Source organism: Xiphias gladius, chromosome 2, assembly GCF_016859285.1.
Source record: "Xiphias gladius isolate SHS-SW01 ecotype Sanya breed wild chromosome 2, ASM1685928v1, whole genome shotgun sequence".
Lineage (NCBI taxonomy): Eukaryota > Metazoa > Chordata > Actinopteri > Istiophoriformes > Xiphiidae > Xiphias > Xiphias gladius.
In genome coordinates this window covers 17,323,779-17,351,563 of record NC_053401.1, presented here as the reverse complement: position 1 = coordinate 17,351,563, position 27,785 = coordinate 17,323,779, and the positions used below count along the sequence as shown (strand labels likewise).

The 27,785-nt window shown below is 38.4% G+C and overlaps 1 protein-coding gene across 1 annotated transcript; it reads left to right on the top strand.

The window, feature by feature from the left end:
* The first annotated feature begins 175 nt into the window (after window positions 1-175).
* On the top strand, window positions 176-27,785 carry podxl (podocalyxin-like). The gene is made up of 8 exons (XM_040150152.1): window positions 176-754; window positions 19,248-19,916; window positions 20,711-20,916; window positions 21,071-21,094; window positions 22,282-22,414; window positions 22,514-22,557; window positions 22,706-22,825; window positions 24,294-27,785. The coding sequence occupies exons 1-8, from the start codon at window positions 679-681 to the stop codon at window positions 24,489-24,491; spliced, it is 1,470 nt and encodes a 489-aa protein (XP_040006086.1). The 5' UTR covers window positions 176-678; the 3' UTR covers window positions 24,492-27,785.

Below are 27,785 nucleotides of genomic sequence, written 5' to 3'. Positions count from 1 at the left end.
CAACAGACCCACGTTACACTTTACCCTGTATTTGAGTAAAAATGCTGTGAACATGAAGGCATGCTGACTGTGTGAATCTAAACAGGTCTTTCCTGTGATCAAACAACATCAGTGCTGGTGTGACTCACCCAGTGTCCTTGAGTCATGGACCATTTTGGGAGAGACTCTAACCAGGGGAGCACATTGTCTCACAGCTTCCTTTGTTATTGAAAATGTCCCAGTAGCAGAGAGTCCAGAGCTGTGGGATTGGACCATACTGGATCTGCCCATGCTTTTTCATGATAAGGGAGGCAGGGACGGTCTGGAGGAATGGTCTGCTACACTGGCTGCTAAAAGCTGAACACACTGCAGGAGAGAGGACTGACTGAGCACAATACAGCAGCGAGCCACTGTGGGAGAGAGAGAGGGGGGGGTAGAAAGACACTGAGCAACAACGGTGCAGCCAAGGAAACCGCAGAAACACTCTTCCCCCAAATCCCCAACTCTGCCAAGAGAGGAGAGAAAGAAGCAGCAGAGACAAACAGAAGCATTTTTGGCTTTCAGATTAAAAGAAGAAGAAAAAAATAACAATACGTTGGGCAAGATCAGTTGCTTAAGATACAAATTCAGAGAGAAAGGCGTGACAGGACTATTTAATACAAAGTAAAGGATTGTAGCGCAGCGCTGCTTTAATGATAAATGCATTTGGGAGAAGAAACAAGCAGAAACAGGACAAGAGCGACAATGAGGATCGCGTGGCTACTGCTTTCACTCAGTGAGTCCAGTTTATTTTCACGAATAAATATACACCTGTAATGTTTCTCATAGGGAATCTAGTGTGTCCGAGGGTTTATGCGGGTCTTTGTGTTTTTTTCTGCTCGAAATAGAAGTTTTTAGCTCTGATGTTTTAATTGTTTACCTGTATAAATCTAAATCATTGTCTTTTTTGGTGAAAGCACAAAGTCTCTCCGTGCAGCAGCATAACTTTAAAGCACAAGTAATAGTTTAAGGGCAAACATCTGCCGCGTTAGCGGTGTGATGCAGCAACAGGTGCGCACAGAAGACTTAGAATAACCTGACGTTTGTCAGGTTTGCTGATGTTTTACTTAAGAAGCAGTACCTTAATGTAAAACGAAAACGTTCTGTATTTTAAATTGTACTTAAGTAAAAAGTATTACAGCAGTTAAATGTAACGATTTAAACTGGCAAAAGTGAAAGTACGCAGTATGCAGTGGTGGAGGGAGTATTAAGATCCTTTACTTAAGTTAAAGTACTGTACCTATTACAATAATGTAAAAAGACCTTCATTCAAAATTCTACTTAAGTAAAAGTATAGAATATTATCAAGAAAGTCCTTAAAGTATCAGAGTAAAAGTACTTAATCGGAAAATATAAAATGGCCCCAGTCACTGACTTCTTATATATCGCTTTATTATATTTGTAATGCTGATGATCTCTGTGTAAGTAACATTGTAATGTTTCAGTTAGTCGTAGTGGAAGTAATTTTAAATACTCTTTACTGTTAGGTAGTTTAATTTATCACAGTGTATTGTATTTTATATCCCCATCATATACATAGTATACACAGAGTTTTGAATATAAAATCTTAATCTGCAAAGTAACTTGTAACTTCAACTGTCGGAAAAATGTAGCAACAAAGTAGAAGTACCTCAAAACTGTGATTAAGTACAGTACTTTAGTTACCTTCCCCTACTGAATGTAGTTGAGTGTAAAAACACCTTAACGTATTTCATCAATTTTCTTGTCAGTATAATAATTTCCTATCTTTTCACTTTTAATGATGACACCATATAACCTAAATTACCAAAGTCCCTGAAGTGCTTTTTTAGTTAAAAAGTAAAAAAAAAAAAAAAAAAAAAAAAAAAATCAAGCAATGTTTTACTAAAATCAAGAGGAACTTGTTTAATGTGTTGGTCATTTTACCATCACTGCCTCACTGATTTTGTTGTTCATGTTCACCTCAGCATTCCTGATTCCACTGGGGTGTCTGTAAGAACCTTATATTGTACTGTATGTCACAATACAGGCTACAATTTGAGCATGTTATAATAGCATGTAATATACAAAGGAAAAACAGGGGGGGAGGGGCTGTTTGATACAGAAAGCCGCAGCTCTAAGAAGAAGAAAGAACACAAGAAGCAAAAAGCCTTAACTTATGCACAAAGTGAGGAGTGTAAAATCCTCTCCAGTTAACAGCTCCCCTAGTTTGTTCTCTGTTTGGGAAGCCAGAGTCGTACTGTTGCTATGTGGATTGTAGGAAATCTGTAGAAAAGTGGCCATAATCATGCCTAATGACAAAGTAGGACTCAGAGCTGAAGCATCTACCCCTCCACCCCTCACCATCCCACGAGGACTCCCTAATGCACGCTCCCTCAAAATACACATACACATACTGAGTCCTCCAAGAGCTTCATCCAGAGACAGAAGGAGGCTGAATAATGAAGTGCACCCCTGACCTCCCTTCCTAGCTGAGAGGCGAGGAAAGAGTTTTTCTTTAATTATGCACCTGCCGTTCTCTCATGACTACAGTAGGAGGATTCAGATGGGAGGCTTTTGTTTTCTGAACTAGTGAAAAAGCATGTGACACAGCCCCAAAACTCAGTCTGAAGGCTGTCAGCAGTTTTTCTAAAAATATAAGCCTGACACATTTTTGTGTGTGTGACCATGCATCTGTGTCTGTATGTTTAACTCCATTTTCACAAATACAGTGAAAACCTAGTCATGTACACTGTATTTTGCTATTTAAGGTAACTTTGTGACTGTAATTGAGTAGCATTTTTTGTTCCTTTTGAGTATTTCCTAAATTAAGTTACTAGTAAGAAAGATTTCTCTGAAGGAGTACTGTGCTTGATTACTTTTGAAAAGGCAGAACTCTGGGGCAGTCAGCAGTCTGGCCGAAGGAGGTTTTCAGTTTGTTTTAACCTCTTCTCGGTCTCACCACCTGTGTGTCAGAAAAAAGATGCTCACCAGTGAAACGCAGGATGCAGCATTGGTCCTTTCACATGGCTATTGGAAACCAAGGACTTGTTTCTTGTTTTTTCAAAGGAGTTTTTACATTAGTAATCTCAACACAAGTAATCCTCGACAGCTTGACTAATATTTAAAGGAAGTGATCAACATTGAAAGTTAGGGTTTTCTGGTTTTTATGGGGACAAGATTGTTCAACATGAATATGTTTGGTGTTGTAGTGGTGTTACACCACTCCTCACAAAGGCATTTGTGTAACTGCAAATTAAACAAATTTGTCTAATTCGTTTCTGCAGGTAGAATCAACATGTATTTCTTAGTCTACTCATGCTTAAACATTTTTCACAGTCAACCTTTCTTTGCATTGGCTAGTTTTGACCATGCCAGTTCACTTTTCTACTTGAGCTTCTACCACCAACAATGTTCTTGCTAACTGCAGCAACTAGCACCTGAAAGATGACAGGTGAAACATGATAACAATTTGTCACTCACAAGGAATAGGCGTCACTGAGTTTAGAGAGGACTACTTTGGTTAGAATAGAGTCAAGATATTCAAACTGAACTGCTGAATTGTTTCATCAAATATCAGAGCTTGAATAAATTCTTTGGAGTCTGGACTATAGGAAGAAGGCAGCATGATGAGTTATCAGTCCTCTCCAGGACTTCCTAACCCCTACACCGTCCATCTTTCTTTTGTATTTGCGGGTTCACGACTTTCCATTTCCTACAAGATAACAGCCAGTTGGGGTTTCTGACCTGTCCAGACACCAGCAGCTGGGGTAGACACTTTCGACTTGGCACACTGGTCTGGTGTCTGCACTGAGAACAGTTGATGGGAAAACACTTTATCAACATCCCAGTTCCTGAGGAGGGAGTGGCGGCAGGACACAGCCTTAAGCCTCCCCTCCCCAGTGAGACATAGGGAGGTTTTCCATCCTGCTGGATGGTGGAAGAACAGGCAGAAAGGTGTGGGTGAATGTGATGTATGGAATTTAGATTTTCAATGAGAAACTTTAAAGTGTTCCTGTAAAACAAAATAGAGCTGTTTTAACCCAGAGACCCCTGTTTGCATAGATGACACCCTTTGAGGAGATTTTTCCTATAAAAGGGTGATACTGATTCATTAGCATGTTTTATCTGATTAATTACATTACATATAATAATTTTAACTGATTTCCTACCCTTTAAGCTGCCACTAATATCAGTTGAGTTCCATCTGAGAACTTGACTGGAGTCTTGCTTGAGGTAGATAATCTATGGTAGAGAGCATTTAATTATCTGTTGTTTTGTAGGATTCACAAATTTACATTATCACCACATGACAGTGTAACACATGATAATGTCGCATGGCAGTGTTAAAAACTCTTGAAAGGTTGGTGCATTCAATGGTCCCCCAATATCTTCTTATATCCTTAGATATTCATTACGTTACATCTTTGGTTTAACCACTTGAAGCTACTCTAATTAATATTTTTATATTAACAAATGTGGAAATCACTGTGTGTAATGTGAAAGGTATCTGTCATTGTGACAAACCCACAGAGAATTATCACCAACTCGACAGTTGTTCTCTGGCACAGATCATTTTAGCATTTTTTAGCTCATTGTTTTGGTTTTCCAGCCTCTAACTTTACTGTTTTGGTTCACTCTCACTGTTCTTATCAGTCTTGTTTCCAGCAACAGGAAGCTATTTTTGGCGAAAAGCTGTAAAAAGCCACTGTCCACTACCTGCTCAGCAGCAAACAGCAGACCGACAAAGTTAAGAAGTAGTGAACATAGTGACGTATTTAGCAGCTAAAGAGCCAGATGTTTCCTTCAATTTATCAGGTGGAAACAAACTTAACTCACAGTAAATGATAATGTTGCTCTGTGTCTGCTTGGCTGTTGCAGAATGAAGTTTTATTATTATTACTCCAGTAGTTATTATTTATCATTTACAGCAATATAAGTGTTACTAATATTTATATGTTGGGCGTTGTGTTGTGTTGATTAAAGAAGATTATAGAGTTGCCTGCTCATTACCTAAAACCTGGAGTGACTGGAGAACACAACCCATTAAAAAATGTAATGTTTCACTTCCTTTTGTTATTCTGGATTCAGAATAATGTTCAAGTACAGTATTTGATGGCCATGCTGAATACTCATCCAAAAGAGATTATCCCTGCTTGCAATAACAACTTTTACAAATGTTTGCTGCGTTGGATAAGTTATCTCAAAGAAATCTTCAGCTTTTTCAAAGCATACTGATATGAACATAAACCAGCTTATTATCACTCTGATATCTGGTGTGTTTTGGAAAATAGTGGACAAGAAGTATGATCTGTAGTTAAATAAGCAAAACATATACAATTAAGAACAAGGGAGTCACATCAGAATCTGAATTCTCAGTCATTTATATATTCTGTTTTCCTACTCCTCAACACTTTGGGAATGAAATTACTGTGTAGTTCAAATTTCCAGCCTCCCTGGAACCCATTCAAGGACCTTTGTAGGTCTGAGGCACCCTTAGAAAGCATATGTCATGTCCAGATGCAGTGGATCTTGTTTTTAAAGGCCATGCATGGCTGGCATGTGGACGCAGATTTCTTTTAGGGAGGAACCTCTGCTCTCTGCAAAGCCAAGTGTTCCATCACTGTCTGATGCTGCAGATAAAGAGCTACTCGCCTTTATCTCTACTGTAATGTTTACCTCCCTCCCTCTACCCAGCATGCCACACTGCACACCCAGGTTGCCATTAATCATACCTGTGACTGGTACCATCGTGGACCTTCACTCACCTCCTCTTCTTCCTCTCCTTCATTCAGAGTCTTCTCATACCTCTCCTCCCTTCATCTTTTCCCCCTTATTTTCTCAGCCATCTTTTCGCCTGCTGTGTCACTTAGTGTGAACTCCCCTCACGCCTCAGCTTTTAGGAAAACAGAAAATGGCTCTTTCTCCCATAGCTTTGAGCAAAGTGTGTGTGTGTGTGTGTGTGTGTGTGTGTGTGTGTGTGTGTGTGTGTGTGTGTGTGTGTGTGTGTGTGTGTGTGTGTGTGAGAGAGAGAAAGAGAGAGAGAGAGAAAGAGAGAGAGAGAGAGAGAGAGAGAGATGAAGCATGTCTACACACTGAGCCTTGCGTGCGTTCACCCAAAGTACAAAAAACATTTTCTCACTCACCTTTCATCTAGCTATGCAGATAGTTCTGGATTTATTTGCCCAGGTAAATGTTTTATATTAGGTGAACTGATCTTTTAACTTTAGATGGATAGATAGATGGATCAAAAATTACCTGGCTAGTCTGTCTTTTTCCAATATTTTTGTGAAAAAGTATTTCAGCATGTCATATTATTTCCAGGTGTTCCTAAAAAATGTTGGTTTTGATATCTTTTGATATCACTGATTTTTATTTTATTTACCTCTTTTACTTTTTCAGAATATGAAAGTTTTTGCATAATTTCTTATGGATATTCATAGGAACAGTTTATCCTTATCAGTTGTTTCTCTCAGGTGTATTCAGTTTTCAAATTTACTGTGAACCACAACTCAACCACTCAGCTACATTATTTTCCACATCCATATTTTTTATTTCAGAAAAATTGCTATCACTATATTGATAGTTGTTATTTCATGCTATTACTGTACAGTAGGCTTAATTATATTGTTGCTTAATTGACATAACTTAACATGGAACTGTTTCCGAAGTTGGCCACTGTTCACTGCCATTGTCCTGAGTCGAACACATCTGCTCTGACGTGTTTTCTGCTCTTTTTGTGGGGACTGTTTTTGGCGATCACTATTCGAATATAAGTGGAATTTATTTATACATATCTAAGATACATGTAAAATTTCACATGTATTTGTGAATATTTACATGTGTAATTACTATATGAAAATCACTGCTGAGATAGAGCAGTAAGAATGCTTTTGTGCGTATCTGTGCATGGTAATGTGGCAATTTATAGAATCTTGTCAATCTTATTAGAGAAATGAAATGTTCCTTTAAATGTAATTTAGAATTTATTTCTGTTTAGAAAATATTAATATCTATTTACAGATGCCTAACATCTGGCAAGATAGAAAGGCCAGGAAGTGGACCATGGAAGCCATGGGATAGGACATAATGATGGTGGAAGCAGGCAGGCTTACTACACGTCAGGCAGCCAGGTAGTTTTAGGCCTGAAATCCAGACTGAGTGACACAGTCAGTAGAAGGTTGGCCATTGGCTGTGTCCATGGTCAGAGGTGACCTCTCATCCAAGAAAATGAAAATACCCAAAGTGGAGAACTGTAACTGACAAAGCCTCAGGTCCTGGCCCATACTCCTGGCTATACACAACCTCCAATACCTGTATGCACCAAAGACCATGTTTGGCTAGACGTGGTGGATCAACTTCAGGGGGCGGCACCACCATTGCTTTACTGCCCAGACCATGGACAGTGAGCTGTTAAGGAAGTCTGAGATTTCTCTGGTCTCACTGGATATCTGGCGGTAATGAGTCACTCTTCCTTGGTTTCCAAGAAGAACTATCAAAGGTCCTAAGAGACTCTTAGAGTGGTAGTGGCTGGGTTCAGGAGGTGTGGACTCTATCCTCTGAGCAGCCATTAACTGGTCATTGGTCATGTCATCTGGGCCCTATTCTCAGTTACCCCACTCCTGAGGCCACCTGCAAGAGCACCCACACTACCCAGTCAACTGTCCTTCAAGGTCAGGAGGAACACCAACTAGGTACTGACTGCCTTGTAGATGGCTGTCATCAGGACTGTGCTGCAAAGTTCAAGGCCCAAACCTGGCCAGAAGAGACAGAGAGCAGCGCCAGCGCAGACACCAGCCCAGCTCCTCCTACTTGTCTGCTGGAACACAGCATCCACCACTATGTTTTACAGTCTTTGCATGCCAATCCATGATAATTAGGCAATTTTATTATATACAGTTCTGTGCAAATGTTTTATTCACTTAAAGTGAAGTGAGGATTCTTTTCATAAATAATGCCAGGAATGATTTTTATTTATTTAAGATAGTTCTGTATGACTCTGGCTGTAAGTTTGGGCTTGTTGTCATGCTGCAGAATGAATTTGGGGCTGATGATGCAATTATGTGATGAATAAGAATGGAAATATCTTAAGTGCCTAACACTTCTGCTCAGTACTGTATATTTTTTCAGAAAGTAGAGTACACTGCTGAAGAGAGAAGACAAGAGCTGATGTTTTTTTGGTGGTATGGCTGATGCAGGGAACCTGACCCTCCAGAAAGTTCAGAGGGATTGGTGTTGTGGGTCCAGTATGAAAACTGATGCAAATGGTTTCACATCAGTTGGTCATAGTAGGTTGGGGGTAGGAGCTGGTCATTTGTGTGGGTTGAGGGGACAAGCTGGACAGTGATGTTTTTTGGTGTTATTGGTGTCATGTTGTTTATTATTTTAATTTACATTTTTTGTTTTGTCTTATTTAAAAAAATTAATAATAATTTTCCGTTATTTATTATACAGTAATTTGTCTTTAATTCAAAAACAATACAATTTCAATCTTGAAAAACTTACATTTACAGTCATACTCTAAATAATAATCTGCTCTCTACATTACTGGTATCTTTTTTATATACAACTATGTGTATTTCTGCAGAATTCCAACATTTATCGTATCAGCAAGTATTTTATTGAAATGAGAAGAGATTAATAAGACATTCAGCAAAATGGAAATTAAGGAGCCTTTACTGCATAGTGTGGAGTTGTTGAGCCATGATATCTTACTGTAAAGAACAGAAGTATGATACTGCCTGTGTTTTTAGCATTGATTTAGACTTGGCCAACTCTGGAACAAGCTAATACCTCATCAAAATCAGTGGCACCTGGTGTTTACAGGAGGTAAGGGTGTTCATCTCAGGATCAGCCTTGTCCACAACTAAATTACTGGCGTAGCATCCTTATGCCATCTGTTAAGTAAACGGATAAAGTGATATACAGCTAGAAAGGCAAGAAGTTATATTTCACTTTTACACCATTGAATTAATGAAAAACATTACACAATAATTTATATAAGTAAAAGAGAATTTTAATAGAATGTTAGCAAAAAAAAAAAAGTTTTAATTGACAGTGTAATTTGTCAATTAATTTTTTAATTTTGGCAGCTGGTTTTGATTAAGTTTTAGTCTTTGATGCTACAGCTGTCACCACTGAGCTTAGCTTAGTATTAGCTTAGTAGCTACGATAATATTATAGTCTATCAATTTCCCAATCTTTCTAAAATACTCAATTTAGCTACTTTTACTAAGTTAACCCAGCCACTCTGCTGAGTAGAATATGCTAGTTCGCTAAAGTGGTGAGGTAGCATACTTTAAATATCTCTAAATGATGCTACTTACCTACTTTAGCTAAGTAGCAAAGAGGAACTTTAACTAATTTTTGCTACTTTAAAATTTTGATTATAAGTCTTTGTTTAGCACCTCTTAAACTGTCCTTACCTCACATGCATGGTATAATTTTTTCCAATGCAAACACAGCTATAAGTCTGACTTATCATTTTGTCAATTTAACAAAGTAAAATGTGGCCAGAACACTCAAATACAAGGAAAATGACACACCTATACACCTATAAATTTAAAAAAAAAATAAAAAAAATCAAATTTTATATGGTCTCAAAGACACTGGATAAGAATTCTGTGATGGGTTTGGACTCATCAAATTATTATTGCGCTTCCTCAGCCTACTATAGAGCATATTAGACTACATATGTGGAATTTATTCGAAGGCTGCCACCAACTACCAACCCAGTTTATTGAAGTAATGGGGAAGTGTTAGGTAGCAAAAATACACAGCCCAACCAGAGAAGAGAGTCTACCAATTGTGTGAAGTGCAATTTAGTAGTGTGCAATGATCAGAGCAAGCAACAGGTTGTTTGTCTGAAATGCAAATTTTTCGTACTCTTTTATGTGCTAAATATGATAGCCATTACAAATCTTCACTAAATGACTGGAGGTTCCAATGACCTATGCATATTAGGGGGATGTTGAATCCTAAGTTCCTGCTACCCTGTTCTTCAGTTCATCTCTGTTTTCCAGAGTAGGTATGTGTGTTTGGCATGACTTTTCCACAAGGTGGGGCTACAACCCTAGGTAGGTAGCTCTGTGTATTTTGTCCGTGAGCATGTAACGTACAATATAGCAGACAAGCAGCTGCTGTTAGCTAATGGTTTCTAAAACTTTAAAAAAGTATCTTTTGGAGGCCACTTCACAACTGCTTTCACTTTACAATTATCACCACAGTACCACAACGATCTGTGTATGTTTTTGCTGTCTTCAGGGGGTATATGTTATCTAATAAGGAAGCAGGATTAATAACAACAACAACAACAACAACAACAACAACAATAATAATAATACTAATAATAATACTAATAATAATACTAATAATAATAATTGTTATTGTTATTGTTATTATTTTTGTTTACAATAATAATGCTTCCTTGTTAAATAACATTTCCTTGGTTGAATGTAGACTACATACACACACTGCATTGAATAGCCCAGCAAATAAATATAGTGGAATGGGTTAAAGAAACCGGCTCACATTCCGGCTCATGGACCTGTCAGAATTGTATTCAGCAGCCTGACAGAGCCAGAATGCGATGCAGCCGCTTACTTTGGACATTACAGTAAGCAGCAAAACTAAAAACTGTAGTTATAAATATATTGACAGGAAAGAGGAAACTCTCCAAGGGAAACAGAATTAAACTTTTAGCGTCTGAAATATTTTTTTTCAGACAGCTCTGATGGAGCTCAGGATTTATTCGGATGACGGATGCTTTACTCCAAACAATTCCACTGTATGAACCTAGACTGTGTATGTGGAATAGCTGACCTTTTCTGTCCAAACTTTGTTAGATGTGGACGTCCAAAACAGCAGGCATGGGAAACAAAAAAGATAATGCCTTTTAGTACATACAGAAAGTCACGGTTTCCATTGATACCACTCACCAGCAAATCTCAGAATGTAGCACTTCCCTCGATCATGTCCAGAAGGCTGTTTAATATTCAAGTCCTTCAGCTGGTCTGGTCCCAGATTTTTCACTGTGAGCTTTTCTGATAACTTCCTCAGGCTGAATGGATTTTTGAGCAGTGAATCAATACTATTTTCAGCAAATTGTTCATCTATATTATAGCCATTGTTGCTACTACTGACAGCTAGAATCTAGTGGGCACGTTTTGCTTGACCAGCTTGGTCAATCAGATGCACCTACCAGCCTTTGCAGTGGTAGGTGCAGGTTGGTTCAAAATCGTCATGTATATTAAAAAAAATAAGAAAACATCCAAGATATGACAAACCAGGCTAAAATTTTGTCAACCCACCCAAGCTCATTTTTATCAACATAATCTGTCCTAAAGCCCAACTGAGTGGAAATTCACCCAATCTGGCAACATTCCTTGAGTGTAAAATTTTCAGATCCAATTATTTTCGGCGTGCGGTGTCAACCAATCAAGGAGAACAGGAGAAGATAAAGAAGAAAAAAAAGACTGTAGGCAGCCCTTTTTCATTAGTTCTGCACATATCTGTATTTATATATGATTTATGTAAGAGTAACAACTGAAATTTATACACACATACGTCACAAAAATAACAAAATCGATTTTTCCGTAGTAGCAAGCAATAATCCCCCCCCCCCGACCTCCTATCCCAACAACCACCCTCAGTCCCACAGAGAGTTGAATTACCGCCCTCAGTGGGATAGGGATGGGGGCAGCTGAACCCCTATAAGAACCCCGGCTGTAACAGGGGTCTGCAGTGAGGGAGTAGCCCAGGCGTGTATGGCCGCACATGGTACTACGATGGCTTTTGTGTGGGGTGTCATCAAAGTAACGGGGCTGCTTTGTCCTGCTGGTGTTTTGGAGTGACAGCTACATTTATATATTTACTCTCTTCCATTTAGTGCGCACAGTGCATGTTTTCACGCTCAGATGCATATAAGTCTGTGGTCAGAGTGCCTAGCAAGCTGGATGGATAACTGGCGGCCATGCACATACACACACACAAATCGTGCTATGACACTTAGTAACAAATACAAATATGTGACATTATAATGCAAACCGAATACAATATTCCTAGAAAAATTACTGCCTTTGTGAGGTTTATGTTACATTTCTGAGTCTCAACAAATATCATTTGGGCAGTTGTAGTCGATTACATGATATTGTCAGGTGTTCCAGTTACCTTGTCCAACCCGCGTAGCTTTTATGATGTGACAGGGTAAAACTTCTGTATACCGAAACCTGAGGTGTGTTGTACCCTATAAGGCCAGAAGTATGCGCACACATACTTTGGTTTACTTTTGTCTACAACTCTTAGTTACAGTTTAGAAAAATCTTAAAGGAATAGTGTGACATTTTGGAAATTATGTTTTTTCACTTTCTTGCATTAAGAGCTTACAGTCAGATGAGAAGATGAATACCACTCACATGTCTGTGTGTTAAGTGAGCTAGAACCAGGAGGCTGTAAGCTTAGCTTAGCAGTGGGAAAAAGTTAGCCTTGCTCTCTACAAAGTTTGCTAATATGTTGTATAGTGTTTGGTTAATTTGTACATAAACAAAAAAACCAAACTAGTGCTTTTGCAGGGAGTTTTGTGATGTAAACAGTAAAGCTAAAAAAAAGGGTTTGAAGGCTACTTGGAAAAAAAAGTGCATAACAGCTAGGCTATAAAGGTTGTAAAACCTTAACTTTTTGCCTTTCAAAAATTATTGTCACCCCCACCACCCATTTTTGGACAATCTCTGTTTGGACAATCCAATGGGCATCTAAGCTAGACTACTTGGCATTTCGCAGGACTAGTTTTTCTTGTGTTACTTTTTCCTTCATTATCATTAGCATTAGATCGTGGGTTATTTATGTGGTCCAACAACTCAGTTACTAAAGAGCATTGAAACAGAAAAAGTCTGTAAATTAGCTAAGTTTAGAAGTGACTGAATTCCTGCTAGCCTTAACTAACTAGAGTGCAGTTTGGTTTTTACCCCTGTTTTGCATTCCTGCAAAATTACATAATTTCTCTGGCATAATATTTTTGTATGGTAAAACAGATGATAAAAAGCCAGGTTCTGGTTTTGACAACATTTGCCAGAATATGTAGTTGTGTGTATTAGTGTTTTGGCTTTGCACTTCCCTCGAAGTCCTGTATGGATAGATAAAGTGTAAATAGTCAGCTATCCCTTCTGTCCCCCTTTCTTTTCTTTCTTATTCTCTCCATGATTCAGTTTGTGGGGGGCCTTGTTCCTTGGGGCATTTATTTACTATATGGCAGTCCGGGAAAGAAGACAATTCATTCTCCTTTAATGTGTATGGATGGTGGTGCTCACACCAAACAGTGGGACCCCCTGTAGGCAGGGCAAGAAGACAGAGAGCACCTGTCATCAATTACATCCATAGTTTAATTATTTTGTCCACTAATTTATCATTTTCTCAAAAAATTATTTGCCTACTGGATTATCATACTGGATTCTATTTTGTTGAAGGTCAGTCATTTTAGCTTACCGGATAACGAAAAATGCTAAAACATAGTGCAACAGTAGCAAAAGAGTGATAGAAGAAAGTAAACTCATAAAGTCATCTACTGTTTGCTGAGGAGCAGGTGGTGTACAATGGGTTATTTAAATAAGACTGATGAGGGCTGTGAGACTGAACCAGAACAGGAAAGTTGTGGGCTTTAAAATCAGAACAAGGCGCTGAGAGACGCTAAAACTCCGTAGAACTGAGGGACACTGCAGAATGGATGATGATTCTCTTTGTGTTTGCCACTATCAGTGACTCTTTTCACATTACTCACAGTCATGTGACCCATTGTAATTATAGAAATATTGATTAGTGCAGCTTTAAGTGAAACTAATTTCCCCCCCTTGGTTTACACTTAACCTTCTAACCAAAGAAATGTGTGATAGGGCTATTTGGGCTTCCTCAGCTAAAAATTATTTTCTGCCATTTTGTTTCAGGTTTCTGATAATGTTGCAATAAAACGGAGAAGAATTAATGATTATTCTGGGTTCATGTCAGATGGAAGTTTTATCCTTACTGTACCATGGTTACCAGTTTTTGATTTGTAAATACTGTTCCTGTCAACATCCTGGCATTTCCTAATTAAATGCTAATTTCATAATTACTCACTAGTTTTTGACCTACACATGGGCAGCAGACAAAGAAGAGAGGGAATTTAAACATTAACATTAAGGCCAAAGAAAGGGATGCCACAGTCCCACATATGTTGTTTGATTGACAGGTGATATGTGGCATTTCACACAAAAATATGTATGTTAAGTACCACATTTTGTTACGCTCCTGCCAATACAAATAAATATGGAGCCGGTCTCAGAACTGACGTCAATCCTGGGGCATAAATAAGATCAGTCAAACACAGAGGACAATCTTCACATTGGCTTGAATGAGGATGTATACCTAAACCCAGTGAGAACAGTAGAAACAACTGGCAGAATACCAACTTACACCCACCGAGCACTTAATTGCATGGATAAGCACCTGCTTATTCATGCAATTATCCAAACAGCCAATCATGTCACAGAAGTGCAATGCATAAATTATGCTGATACAGGTCGGGAGCTTCAGATAATGTTCACATCAAACATCAGAATGGGGGAAAAATGTGATGCCAGACGGTTGGAGCTGATTAGAAGGCTAGGCTACGGTAACTCAGATAAGCACACTTGACAACTGTGGTGAGCAGAAATGCATCTCAGAAAACAAAACACGTCCGAGCTTGAGGCGGATGGGCTACAACAGATGAAGACCACGTCAGGTTCCACTCTTGTCACTCAAGAACAGAAATCTGAGGCTGCAGTGGGCATAGGCTCACCAAAACTGAACAGTTGGAGACTGGAAAAAGGTAGCCTGTTCTGATGAATCTGAATTTCTGCTGAGGCATGCTGATGGTAGGGTCATAATTTGGCATCAACAGCAAGAATCCATGGACCCAACCTGCCTTGTGTCAACAGTCCAGGCTGGTGTAATCATGTGCAGAATGTTCTCTTGGCACACTTTGGGCCCCGTAATACCAATCCATCTTGGTCTGAATGCCACAGCCTAACTGAGTATTGTTGCCCACCATGTGCATCCCTTTATGGCAACAATTTATCTGTCTTCTAAAGGCTACTTCCAGCATGATAATGCTGCCATGTCACAAAGCGGAAGTCAAACTGGTTTCATGAACATGACAATGGGTTCAGTGTACTTCAATGGCCTCCCCAGTCAAAGGGTCTGAATCCAATAGATCACCTCTGGGATGTGGTAGAATGGGAGAATGGCATCATGAACAACTCTGTAGGAATAATAATATGCAATCATTTCAACGTGGACCAAAATCTCAAAGAACTGTTTCAGCATCTCGTGGAATCCATGCCACAAAGAACCGACGCTGTTTAGAGCAAAAGGAGGCCCTACCTGGTATTAGCATGGGGTTCCTAATAGAGTGCTTGGTTAATGCATATTACAAGTTGAACAAAGGCCCAAATGAACAGAGCTGTTTCCTGCCACTGCAGTGAGCCAAGAATTAGAAAGAGGAGCCAGGGAAAGGACAGTAGGTCGGTTCTCATACCTTCTGTTGTCTGACCCTCACACAGTCTGCTGGAACATGTCACATTAAGAGGCAAACAGAATAACAACAGGACCATATTACAGTGTTTACACAAGTACAGTCAGCTGGCAGCAATGAGTTCTCCACATACAAACTGATGGAGGCAGATGGCAGACTGAGGTCAGAGGGTGGTAAAGTTGTAGAATAAGTCAGCAGAGGTTTCTCACAAAGCAGGGGTTGGAGAGTTAGCCAGATAAAGTCTCTCTAACTAACTCACTAATCCTGCTCTGTGACAGGTGGCACTATTATTTGACACTGTATATCTGGGAGTATCATGCAGTACTGGAAATACTCTGATTACTTTTTTAGAAGTAACTTCTGAACTCATCAACGTCTCAATTATCAACTTGTACCAGTTTATTGTTTTACTAGTTCAGTTTTTTAATTAGAATGCAGTTACTTTCAAATAACAACTTTTTGTTGTTATTTTAGTTTTCATTAGCTGAATAGAAGAAGAAAAAATAAGAATTACAATTCTTATTTAAAATTTCAATTAATTCAAACTCACTTAAAATTTCAATTAAACCTGAGTTAACAGATTTTTTTGGCCATTTGGGGGCAGTGCAACAACCTGTAACCATAACTTCTTTCTGTAAGCTTCAGCCACAGCACTTCATCTTCCTCTCTTTCTCTATTTATAGTGAGCAGGACAGGATGCTGTACACAATAAACTTGGAAGCACCACACCCACGACCACAGCCCTTTTCCAGTGCCCTGTGAACAATCGTTGCCTGACTCCACAGCTAGAAAACAATGGCCTTACCCCCCATTGCATTTTCTGGCCTCCACACATCTACATTACATCTACACACAGCCACTGGATTTTCATCATGTATGCGTGGTGACAAATGTGATTCCAAATCAAATTTATGTTATATAACACTTCCTGAGATGACCTTAATGGTGTTTTAGCATGTTGGAGCTGATGTATTACAACTCACATACTTTATAATTTACCACATAATTTCATCTATTTTTTCCAGATTATATCATGTTATTTTAGAATCTTGAATGTGAGTGTGAAAGCGTTTTTTTTTTGTTTTGTTTTCTAACTTCTAGGCCAAAAATAATAACAATCAGCTTGGCTTAAAACTCACTTGTGAGAAATAATTCATAATGCCTGCTCTTTTGATGAATAATTAGATTAATTTGAATTCTGTATGACTGTATCAAGACAGAGACAGACATAATTTTCACTATGACAGTTCAACTATTGCTTAAGTCTGAAAGAGATTTTAAAGTATACAGTATGTGTTTTTATACCTATAAATGGGTTATAAAGTGCACAAACAGCAGTAATACAATTATTATTAAACATGTATTTCAAAATATTCCAAATTATTTCATTTTCAAAGCTCCCCTTTAAAACCATCTAAAATGTAAAAAATGCACATCATCAAAGCAATTAGTGTGATGTGTTCTAGTCATGTGGGAGAAATGAGAAGGTTTCCCTCTCAAATATTAGTTTTGGTCAGATAGCAACATTTAAGCTTTTACATTTAAAGTATGAGTGTTGATTCACATTTTTCTGATTTCTCCCTCTTGACTTCAGCTACATCAGAAATTCAGAGTAGAATATGAAAGCCTACAAACATGACAGAAAATTCTGTGATCAGCAAGAGAAAGAGGGATCTTTTCAGCAGTCTGAAAGTCTGAAAAAAACACCCTTTTATACAACACAATTCTTTATCTGATTTCCCACATACATTGAAAAGCCTGAGACAAAAAAATCAAATTTTCACATTTTAAATAACAGACAAAAATGTCCCTCAAACCTTTATCAGTTTCCCTTCCAGCTTATTGTCACAAGCTGTTGGACAGTCTTAGGATTTAGCAGATAAGAGTCTGTTCTGGTCAAGTGGAGGCTGGTGGAGCTGAGCCTGTCCTGTCTCTGTTTAGCACAGACACATCTTTTATCAGTCCTCAGTCCTCTGCTCTGAACACTCTTACTAAGAGCGTAAGACTGTCTGTTCTCCACTCAAAGGAGTCACTTTGGTTGAGCGGAGTGTTCTGATCTATAGTACATGTGCTGCTTGTTGTTCTGGGGGGCTTTTTGACAGCATGTAAAATTTGCTTCCTGAAGGTCTTTTCTTCAGAATCTAATGTACACAGCAGATATAAATACTTTTGTAGTTATATTCTCTCTGTCTGATCCTTTACTTCTTTAGAGTTCCAGAGTTTACCAGAATGACTTATGGAAACCCCACAGAGATCTAGGAACTTGTGTTCACCAATGAGAGTATTTTCAGTAAGACTAATAAAAGTTGTTCATCTAATGCATAACATGGCTGCGTTTGAATTCTGGGGTGTTTTCTGCTTCTATGTAGAAATGGATCCAGAAATTTGAGAAAGATTTTCAGCATTACATCATATGAGATGAATTTAGCTGAGTTCACAGGTTGGAGTTCAGTGTATTTTTCCAAAGATGATGTATGCCTGCCGAATGATACAGTTAGTGTTTGTAGTGATCAAATCTTTCCTGATAAACACACTTAACTAACAGTATTTTATCATTTCTTCAGAGATGTCTTTAAGACCATTTCTTATTTTCTCCATCCCCCTGGCTGTCTCTCTTGGCTCCCCCACATGTGATCCCTGCTGACCTGAGCTGTCACTAACACATCTGTTTCTTTGTGGGCGACAGCACCCACTGATCCTGCTGCTATCAGTACCATGACCATTTTTACCTCACCCACACATTCCTCACCACAAAGCCTCCAGAAACACAAACACACCCACCCACACAGACATACACCCACACACACACACACACCCACACATACACACACACACACACACACACACACACACACACACACACACACACACACACACACAGACACACAGACACACAGACACACACACACACACACACACACACACACACACACAGTACCACCTGTAATCTGTCAAATCAACCTACACTGCCTACTTTGTACTAATTATAGCACCTAAAAAATATATATATATAAAAAAAAAAAAAAAAAAAAATATATATATATTAACAAAGGATCAAATGACTATGTGTAATGTGAAGGTGTCATCCATAGTGACAAACACAGAGAAATATCACCAACTCTACAGTTCCACTCAGCTCTACAGAGGGTTTTAGTGTCTTTCAGCTCCTTGTTCGGGTTTTTCAGCCCACAGCTTTACTGTTTTAGTTCAGTAAAGCTGTCTCTCATTAGCCTTATTTCCAGAGTTATTTCCAGCAACAGCAGGCAGCTATTTTCAGTGGAAAAGCTGTAAAAAGCCACTATCAACTACCTACTCAACAACAAACAGCAGACAGACTGAGTTGGAGACTAGCTGGTGAACATAGTGGAGCCTTTAGATGCTAAAGAGCCAGATATTTCCCTCAGAAGTTGGTAGAGACCAAAAAAGAGCTAAAAGAGAGTGCATATTGGACTTAAATTCATCAGGTGGACACAAACACCACTCCACATGAATGATCATATTGCTCTGTAACTGCTGGATTTGTAAATAGGTAGCTGCTCCTCTATAGATTTAATAATTGTTGATTTTATGTTTTCAGCTTTCTGCACTGCCCCGAAGTGACCAATAAAAAGACTAGTTCATACAGATGGAAGTAAATACGATGCTGTCTTTGCCACAGATTGTTTTTTTTTCATGCTTCCCATTTAGCAGTGTGCTCTAGGTAATCTTTATTTTTTTTCCTCCTTAGGCTTCCTGTTTCACAGTGTCTGTCCAGATGTCACTTCTGTGGCTATTCCTTCTGTCACAGCTGGGCTATTGGCTACCAGTGGGGGTAGCCCATCTGGGACTGAGCAAACTGTTAATGGTAAACCCAAGTTAGACGTAGCTCCACTTGGTGGTGTTGCTGATCCTACGCAGGGACATACACTAACACAGTCAACTACTGCGGTCACCACAGCAGAAATGACTGCTACAGACATGACTGCAGACCCCCATGTCCCCACCCAAACACAAGCAATCATCATAAACAATCCATCATCAACTCAAATTAGCATCTCTAGTGCCCCTCCTATTTTGACGAGTGTTATCAATCCTGCTGCTACATTCATCCCCCTGAAGTTCACAGTCCCAGTTGCAACAGCTACAACAGCTACAGCAGCTGCAACAGTTGAAACAGCTGCAACAACTGCAACAGCTGACAGTGGCGGAAGTTCAGTGGTATCCCCCAATTCTGGCAACGTACAGACACCTGAAGCCTCTCTACCCACTAAAACCTCCGGGACTGAACTGCCTGTCATGCTAACAGGAAATCCTCATCATGTGGAGACATCCAACATTACAAAGGTCTCAACAGATGCCACAGCAGGACAACAGTCCATGACTCACACCACCATCTCTTCCAAGATGAGCGAAGGATGTAAGTTGTCCTGTGAATTCCCCATATTCCAACATGAAATAACACTGACTGACCTGATGAGAACCTTATGAAGGCCGTAACTCACCCCAAACAGCTGACTGACTCAAATCTTGCAAAAAACTAGACTTACCGCCTTGCAGTTATATGCTTCCTAACCTCTTTACTCCTCATATTGACAGACAACTCCACCTCAGTCTAAATGGAAACTCACAACTCTAAGTCAGCTCTGAGCCATAGTTAATATAGTATCAATTATCTTATTTCAAATTGAATGTGCTGAAGCTCGAAGCCTGAAGAACAAAAATTGTGTAACTGTCCAAACACTTACGGTCTGGATTGTGTATACAAAGGAAAACCAAGTCAAATGAAGACAGCGGTTACAGAGTTTGGACAGCAGACTTTATAGTTAAGCTTCAAGCTACTGCTGGAACTGCAACTCTTTCATTCCAATCACTGACATTATTTTGTTGGTCAGAGTTGCACATCTATGTAACTCTGTAAAAAACCAAAACACTCAGTTTCTTGTTTAACCAGGGCTCCTACAGGGGGCTACGGGGGTTAGTATCTGATACACAAATTATTGTAAGTTAACTTTTAATCAAGTAGTCCCACTGAGATCAAGATCAAGGTGTATTTCATTATTGCTTTCCAGCAAAAATCCACTCAACTGACCCAAGTGGGCTGTAACCACACATCTTAAAAAGGGATACAGCTGTCAGTATTTGGCTCAGAAGGGGCTGTATCATTATCTGGAGACATTATGTTTACTGTTGCTGTGTTACTTCTGGTTGAAGATACAGAGAAAACAACTGTGGCTGTTACAAGAAATGAACAGACAGCATCAGGAGGCCCAGAGCCAAATTGGAACCCAGGAACTACCAGCACCGCCCCCACTCAGACCGAAACAGTATCTCTTGTACCTGACAACCTAACTAAAACCATGTTCCTGCAAACCACCACCTCCACCACTACCAGAGAACCTCAGCTAAAGATGTTGCAGGTAAGACACACTGTAACAAAGGGGAGCAGATAGAGTCAGTATGTTTACTTGCCTTTACATTGTATTAACATATTACAGAAATGACTCATACATTTTACATGACTGCAGGGTCATTGACTCTTTCACTAACTTATTTTCTGATTTTTTTCTGCAGTATTCTCTAAACAGCAGACACGAGGTAAGATTTACTTTATTTTGAGTTGAAGTTGAGTATCTTTAAATCTGTTTTAGACAGTTTATATTCACATGAACAATACATGTGATAATAAAGAAAGTTTCTGCTCAGACTCTCATCAAATGTATGCTATTGTCATATCCATGGAGGCAACATGTCTCCTACTAACAAGTACTGTGTGTGAATCAAAGCCTTAAATATCTTATTCCTCTGAGCCATAGAGCTCCATTGTTATCCATAAACAATTAAAAACACATTAGTGAGCCACACTGTTGAACTAGGTGACATGTTCCTTCATTACCATGAACACACACACAGTAGTTTATTTTGACTTAGTCCCGCATACACCGTCTTGCTGCCCAAAATACTCCCTAGAGCATCAAATGTGGATTAATCCGCCGCTGAAAATTCTACCCACAAATCAGTTTGTGTTTAGAAGTGAAACAAAGGTGAATGTCATTACCCAAACTATTCTTTTAAATGTCTTTTGTTTGTAAAAAAAAAAAAAAAAAAAAAAAAAAAAAAAAATTTCTCTAAATTATTTCCCAGTTGACCTTCTAAGATTTAATAAAAAATGTTTATATGTGTGTACAGGATTGATATATGAAAGCCCTGTGCATTATATTTATCACCTTATAGTTTTTATGAAAAATCAACCTCTATAAACTAGTCTATGACATAAAAGCACATTAAGAGTCAAAATTTTCAAAATTAACAACTGTGAAAAAAACATGAGCACCTCCACGACAGGTGGGGGCTGTGGGTGGATCTCTGAGCCATCCAGACTCTTTGTTTCCAGTAACAGCACAGGAAGCAGTGAAGTCCGCTATAAAAAAGGATTCCAGGCACTGGGTGGAAAAAGTGTCTTAGTAGGAACCCTTCCTGCCTTTCACTAGTTTCCTTCGTTCCCACACCTCTTTCATATACTCACCCTTTCTCTCTGAGTGCTTATGAAGCTATTCCCCCCATAATACACCAGAAATAGTCCTCACATTACAGCACAGGAAGATATGAACTCAGCTGTCTCCTTTGACCTTCCTGTCCACACTTCCTGACAGTAAAGTAGAGGCTTGATGATGGCTTATCATCTCATGAATTATTTATGGAAAAGTAAGATATGTGATGTGACATTGATGGATTTATCGTGTACATAGATTTTGATCTATGATGTGTGATTGTTTTACCTTCAGAAAGAGAAAGACAAAGAACTGGTGGAGGTGTGCAGGCGGTTGATGGCAAATTTGCAAGATGGAAACTGCACCCTGACATGGAGGCAGCACAAGGGCAAAGTACAGTTTGACTATGTGGAGATAAATGGCAAAGGTAAAGCACCCTCTTCCGTTTATTAAAATCATATTTGTCAGTATAAATTAATTTTCTAAAAACTTTCTGCAAACAAATAAACTCAAATTTTGCTCACAGTGAAAACGAGCCTTGCAACCCAGTATTATGAAGAAATTAACAAGGTAAGGGTTGATATATGGATGTTATGTTCAGTATTTGTTAATACCTCTAGGGTTTGTGCTCTTGAGTATTTTAAAAGGTGCAGCAGGACACTAACAAACACTAGAATATGAAAAGAACTAATTCTCTTGTTGTGTTTTCAACTTGAAGAAAGCTACAGATAATAAAACCCTGATAGCCATCCTGGCCTCCTGTGGAGCTCTGCTCATCATGATCGTCATCCTTGCCGTCTGTGCCTCCCACCACCGCAAGCCATACAACGAGAACCAGGTCAGTGCTCAGACAGAGCAAAGTGGCAGAGAACCCTTTCAGGATGAAAAGACAGAGAACACTTTGAGGACAAAAGTGTTCAGGATGAAAGTTTTCTATGTCAGATTCTTTGCAGTTCTTTTTTCATTTGGCCTGTGGAGATGAAGTGTTCCCCAGTACCATCCAGTGGTTGGTTCTTACAGATTATAATTCATATTTTTATCCATGCTTGTGGTTAGTCAGTTGGCCCACCACTTTGGTCCAGACTGAAATGTCTCAACATGTTCCCCAGAAGATAAATCCTTATGCTGGTCATATTTTTTACTTATCCAATGGCATATCTTCAAACTTGTTTCCTTAAAGAATGAATTTAAATAACTTTGGTGACCCTTTCACTTTTTCTCTGGTGCCATCATCAGGTCGACATTTTAAATTGTCCAATACTTTGGTTTATGAGCAAATATCTAATAAGCAAACATTAATAACAGCATGCTAACATGCTAAACTAAGATGGTGAACATGGTTAACATTATACCTGCTAATCATCAGTATATTATCATTATCATGTTGAGCATGTCATTATGACATTGTCTTCATCACAACTGCTAAAGGATCCAAAAAAAAACTTCTGATCTATACTTTTGTCCATCTTACTACTTAGTTTTCTTTACAATGAGCTGTTAGAATATGTGTTACACATTACAAATCCTTGCCAGCATAATTGTTGGAATCATTTGTATCATTTTGAACTATGAACTGTATAAAAGTTAAACAATCGAAACTTCATAAATACGATGAGAATCAGTCAAGATTGACTTGAATCTAAGTGACATTGTTGCCTTAACACTGCAACATATAACGTGAAACTTTGGAAGAGAAAAATAGGATTTAAAAGTGTGAAGCTAAGGGCTGAAGGTCCATAGTTACTTTGTTTTATTATGTTTGCAAGGCCACAAAACCTTAGAGAGAGTTTCTGAAATGACATTGAGATTAAACACACTAGTTAAAAAATTAAACACATTACTTACTTTCAGAAAGTTGTGCGTTCAGCATTGCAAACATTATCCTTTAATGACATTAAAATCTTTTTTAAAGAGCCCTTGAAATGGAGAACGGTGAAGCTTTAATAGTGACCTTATCTTATACAGGCAAATAAAAACTATCTCCTTTCAAATCTAACAGCTTTCCTCTCCATAACTGATATTATTTTTGTTTGCAGTTTAGAATAATGTCCCGTCTTTCACTCCATATCCTGCTACATCACATTACGGCATTTACTTCAAGAAATCACATTTTTCAAAAACCACGGTTAAAAATTTTTAAAACCGGGTCAGTTATTTCATTCCTTAAATATAAAACTACAACATTAGAAATACCACAGTGCTAATTCACTGACTGAGATATCAATTTTATTTCTTTTTAAAATCATATCAAACAGATTTAATATTAATACACAGTTTTTATAGACTTTGTCCTCTTATCTCTGCAGCAACATCTTACGGAGGAGCTGCATACGGTGGAGAACGGTTACCATGACAACCCCACGCTGGATGTGATGGAGGTGCAGCCGGAGATGCAGGAGAAGAAGGTGGCACTGAATGGAGAGTTCAACAACGACAGCTGGATCGTCCCCTTCGACAACCTGCTGAAGGAGGACATACCTGATGAGGAGGACACTCACCTGTAGTCACAACCAGGGACAAAGGAGGAGAAGAAAAACAAGGAGGCGGTGACAGGACCTGACTAGTTCCAACCCAAACAAACAAAAGAATCCACACTTCTTGCTCCATGCCAGTCCTGCCTACTCATCTTACACTCCTGACCCTGGGATCATGCTCCTGTAGCCAGAGAAAACTTTCTCACATAGAAATGTATCCTATAGAGCAACCAAGCCACCACATTAATGCTGCTGACCTGCTCTGTTTGATGTATTTCTTCTGCATCTTGTTATGAAATAGAAATAAGGATAAAAATTCAAACAATTTGAGGATGAACAAACCAATAAAATCAGACACAGTGACCTTGAAAGCTTAATGTTTGAATTCCCCAAAATAGTATAGGCACAACAGTACTTCTACATTTGGGGAAGAGCCAGGGGATCTGATCAACTGATCACTTTGTGTTATCATTTGGCTCTGGAGACCCAAGAAGAAGATGAGAGAGGTAACAACAACGTCAGCAGTTCCAGAGTAACTAAGTTAGGTAGATGACCTCAGGATACTTAAAAGCTTCCTGGTGATTTTCTACTAGTGTGTTTGGGATATGAGGAAACTGTCAGTGGCCGCACTGGTACAACTGAGTCCTAAACTTTTTCATAAAAGATGGAACTTGACCATAAAGACACAGCTTAAGGCAGTTGGGTCTATAGAAATAATACAGATGAAGGGTTTTAATCCAAAATGCCACACATTGACTATAGGGACATATCACAAGTTTATTTTGTCTTGATATGTGACATTGGCTTAAAGTTGTTTTCATGTGATTACAAAATGATTACGCAGCAGTCAAAAGAAAATGCTCCAGCTCTCATCTTATCATTTGGAAAAACAAAAGTCTTAAGTAAGGCTGAAACAATTAGTTGTTTAATCAATTAGTCAATCAACACAAAATTAATTGGAAACTTGTTTAATAATTGATTAATCATTTAAATCATTTTTTAAGCAAAAATTCACAGCCTCCAGCTTCAAAGGCAAGTATTTGTTGTTTTTATTGGTCATCTATGATATTAAACTGCATATCTTTGGGTTTTGGACTCATGACGGGACAAAACAAGACATTTGAATATTGCGAATTTTTACTTTTTTACTACATTATGAACCAAACCAATTTATGGAGAAAATAATAGCTATCGATAATGAAAATAGTCGTTGATTGCAGCCTAGTCTCTACTTCTGTCATCACTGGCCTTCAATAATGGAGGAAACAGCTCAGAATTATTTAAAAAATGTAGTAAACCAGAATTATCCTTTAAGTTTCACAATGGGGCATTTAAATATCAGTTATTGTATTTACTGTAGTTACTGTATTCATCAAGTTAATTGCTGAGATCTTAGCATTGCTGCAAAAAAGTCTGACAGGGCATGAAACGTGAGCAGTCAGGAGATCAGAGATCGTAGGTAAAAAAAAAAACCAACAGTTTATCCAGCTTATGTTAACAACTTTATTGGTGGTAAAACTGAAAGTGAGCCCACCTGAAATGTCGATAATAATCCCACACCACATAGGAAAACTGTGTGGGCACACCTATTGTTAGTACAGTAAGCAATTTGTGAGCACTGCTTACACAAAGATTGCAAATGGAAGCACCATGTTTCACAAATTATTGTCACTTGCAAATTGCAAATAACTTTGCAAGTCCAACAGCAGTCTTGCATGCCAATGAATGGGTTTCAAATATGGTGTTGGATCTGATTGAAACATGTCAGTCAAAGAAAGACTATTTAACTTTTGAAAATAGAAACACAATTTCCTTTTACAAACTAGAAGGTGAATTCATAAGAAATAAAATATACCGTTGCTCGATACAATACACTATGACCACTAGCTAATGGTAGCTAATCAAACTTTAGATAGATATTGTTTTGCAACCTGACATTTTTGAGTCACTTTACTTACTTCATTACTTTTCTATACTATTTGTGCTGCTGTTAAACTACATTTTAACATGTCATGGATAGAAATGTAATGGTTTTATTATGAAAGTAAAAGTAAACAATTGTTGCTCAGCAGAAGACAAGTTTGTTGTTCCATTTCACTCACCCTCAGCTCTCACTTTTAACTTTTAAATTATGTTTAAATCATCAAATACATTCCATTCCCTCATTCACACTAAGTCAGGTCACCTAGTGAGGATGTCTGTAAAGCAACTGAACTAAGATATTCTTGGGAAATTAAAGTAAAAGATTCATCATCCTGTGATTACCACTTGTGGTCACAGTGGCTGCTGTTCAGAAAAAGTCATAGTATCACTTTAAAGTGAAGGAAAATAATGTCATGTTGCAAATCGGAGCTTTGTCCCCTGGTCTGTAAACTGCGAGGCTGACACGGATAGGCTGGGTAATAAGTTTACTGTTCGCCTTCGTTTCCTCTTCCAAATACGGTTGTTTAAAACCTGGCTGATTGTCTGACTGCTTAGATTTCTTGCCCTGTTGGACTGTCCAATATAACTATTGCTGATAGGGGTGATGCAAAAACTACTAAAATAACACTCAGGTTTAATGGAATTGTGGAATAATCCTTTACCTACACCAAAGTTATTTTCCAAAGCCAGTACAAATAAACATGCCTCACTTTTACTGGCTGTCACAATGATGTATTTTTATGAGTCAAGGTGCAAAGCAGGCAGAAAATATTCAATGTATACTTTCTCCTTGAAAAGAAATATAACAAAAGTGCCAACTCCTCATTCAGCCAAATACTGGTAACAAGAATAAAACTGGACAGATGCTGATTTGCTTTTTAAAGCTGATGTTGGTCAACACAGGCACTGTGCCAATAACTTGGTGCAAGCTGTAAATAGCTGTAAAAAGGGTTTGTTTTTTTTTCCACTGTTGCTGATGCTGGAGGGATTGTGTCATCCAACATTTTAAGATGTCTGACTTGATGTTAAAACCCTCTCCTGAATTTTTTTCAACTTTTATTTTTTTAATTTTTTTGTTCAGTTTAAGAATGTAATTCCCATTAAAAAAGTAAGAAGTTACTATATATTCACTTCCACTTCAAACTATATACAAGTGAGTCCATCACCTCGGACACTGCAATCCAACCTTGTTTTTTTGTGTGTTCACATGTGTCTACACTTTCACTTTTATTATAGCGGTGCCATTTTCACCACAGTACATTATCAGTATTTGATGTATTTATGGTTTGTTTGCTGCTGAAGGCAAACAGCAGGGGTCTGACACACTGGAAGCTGTAAACTGTCAATCGCCTTGGCGGTCATATTCAGATTTGCAAATAAAGGAGGTGTTTTTCCACTTTG

What these genes read in the sequence shown, in the direction of transcription:
- podxl (XM_040150152.1), top strand. Translation starts at nt 679, where the DNA reads ATGCATTTGGGAGAAGAAACAAGCAGAAACAGGACAAGAGCGACAATG. An exon ending in GTGGCTACTGCTTTCACTCA is followed by an intron (nt 755 to 19,247) that starts GTGAGTCCAGTT and finishes TTTCCTCCTTAG; the next exon opens with GCTTCCTGTTTCACAGTGTC. An exon ending in CTCAGCTAAAGATGTTGCAG is followed by an intron (nt 20,917 to 21,070) that starts GTAAGACACACT and finishes TTTTTTCTGCAG; the next exon opens with TATTCTCTAAACAGCAGACA.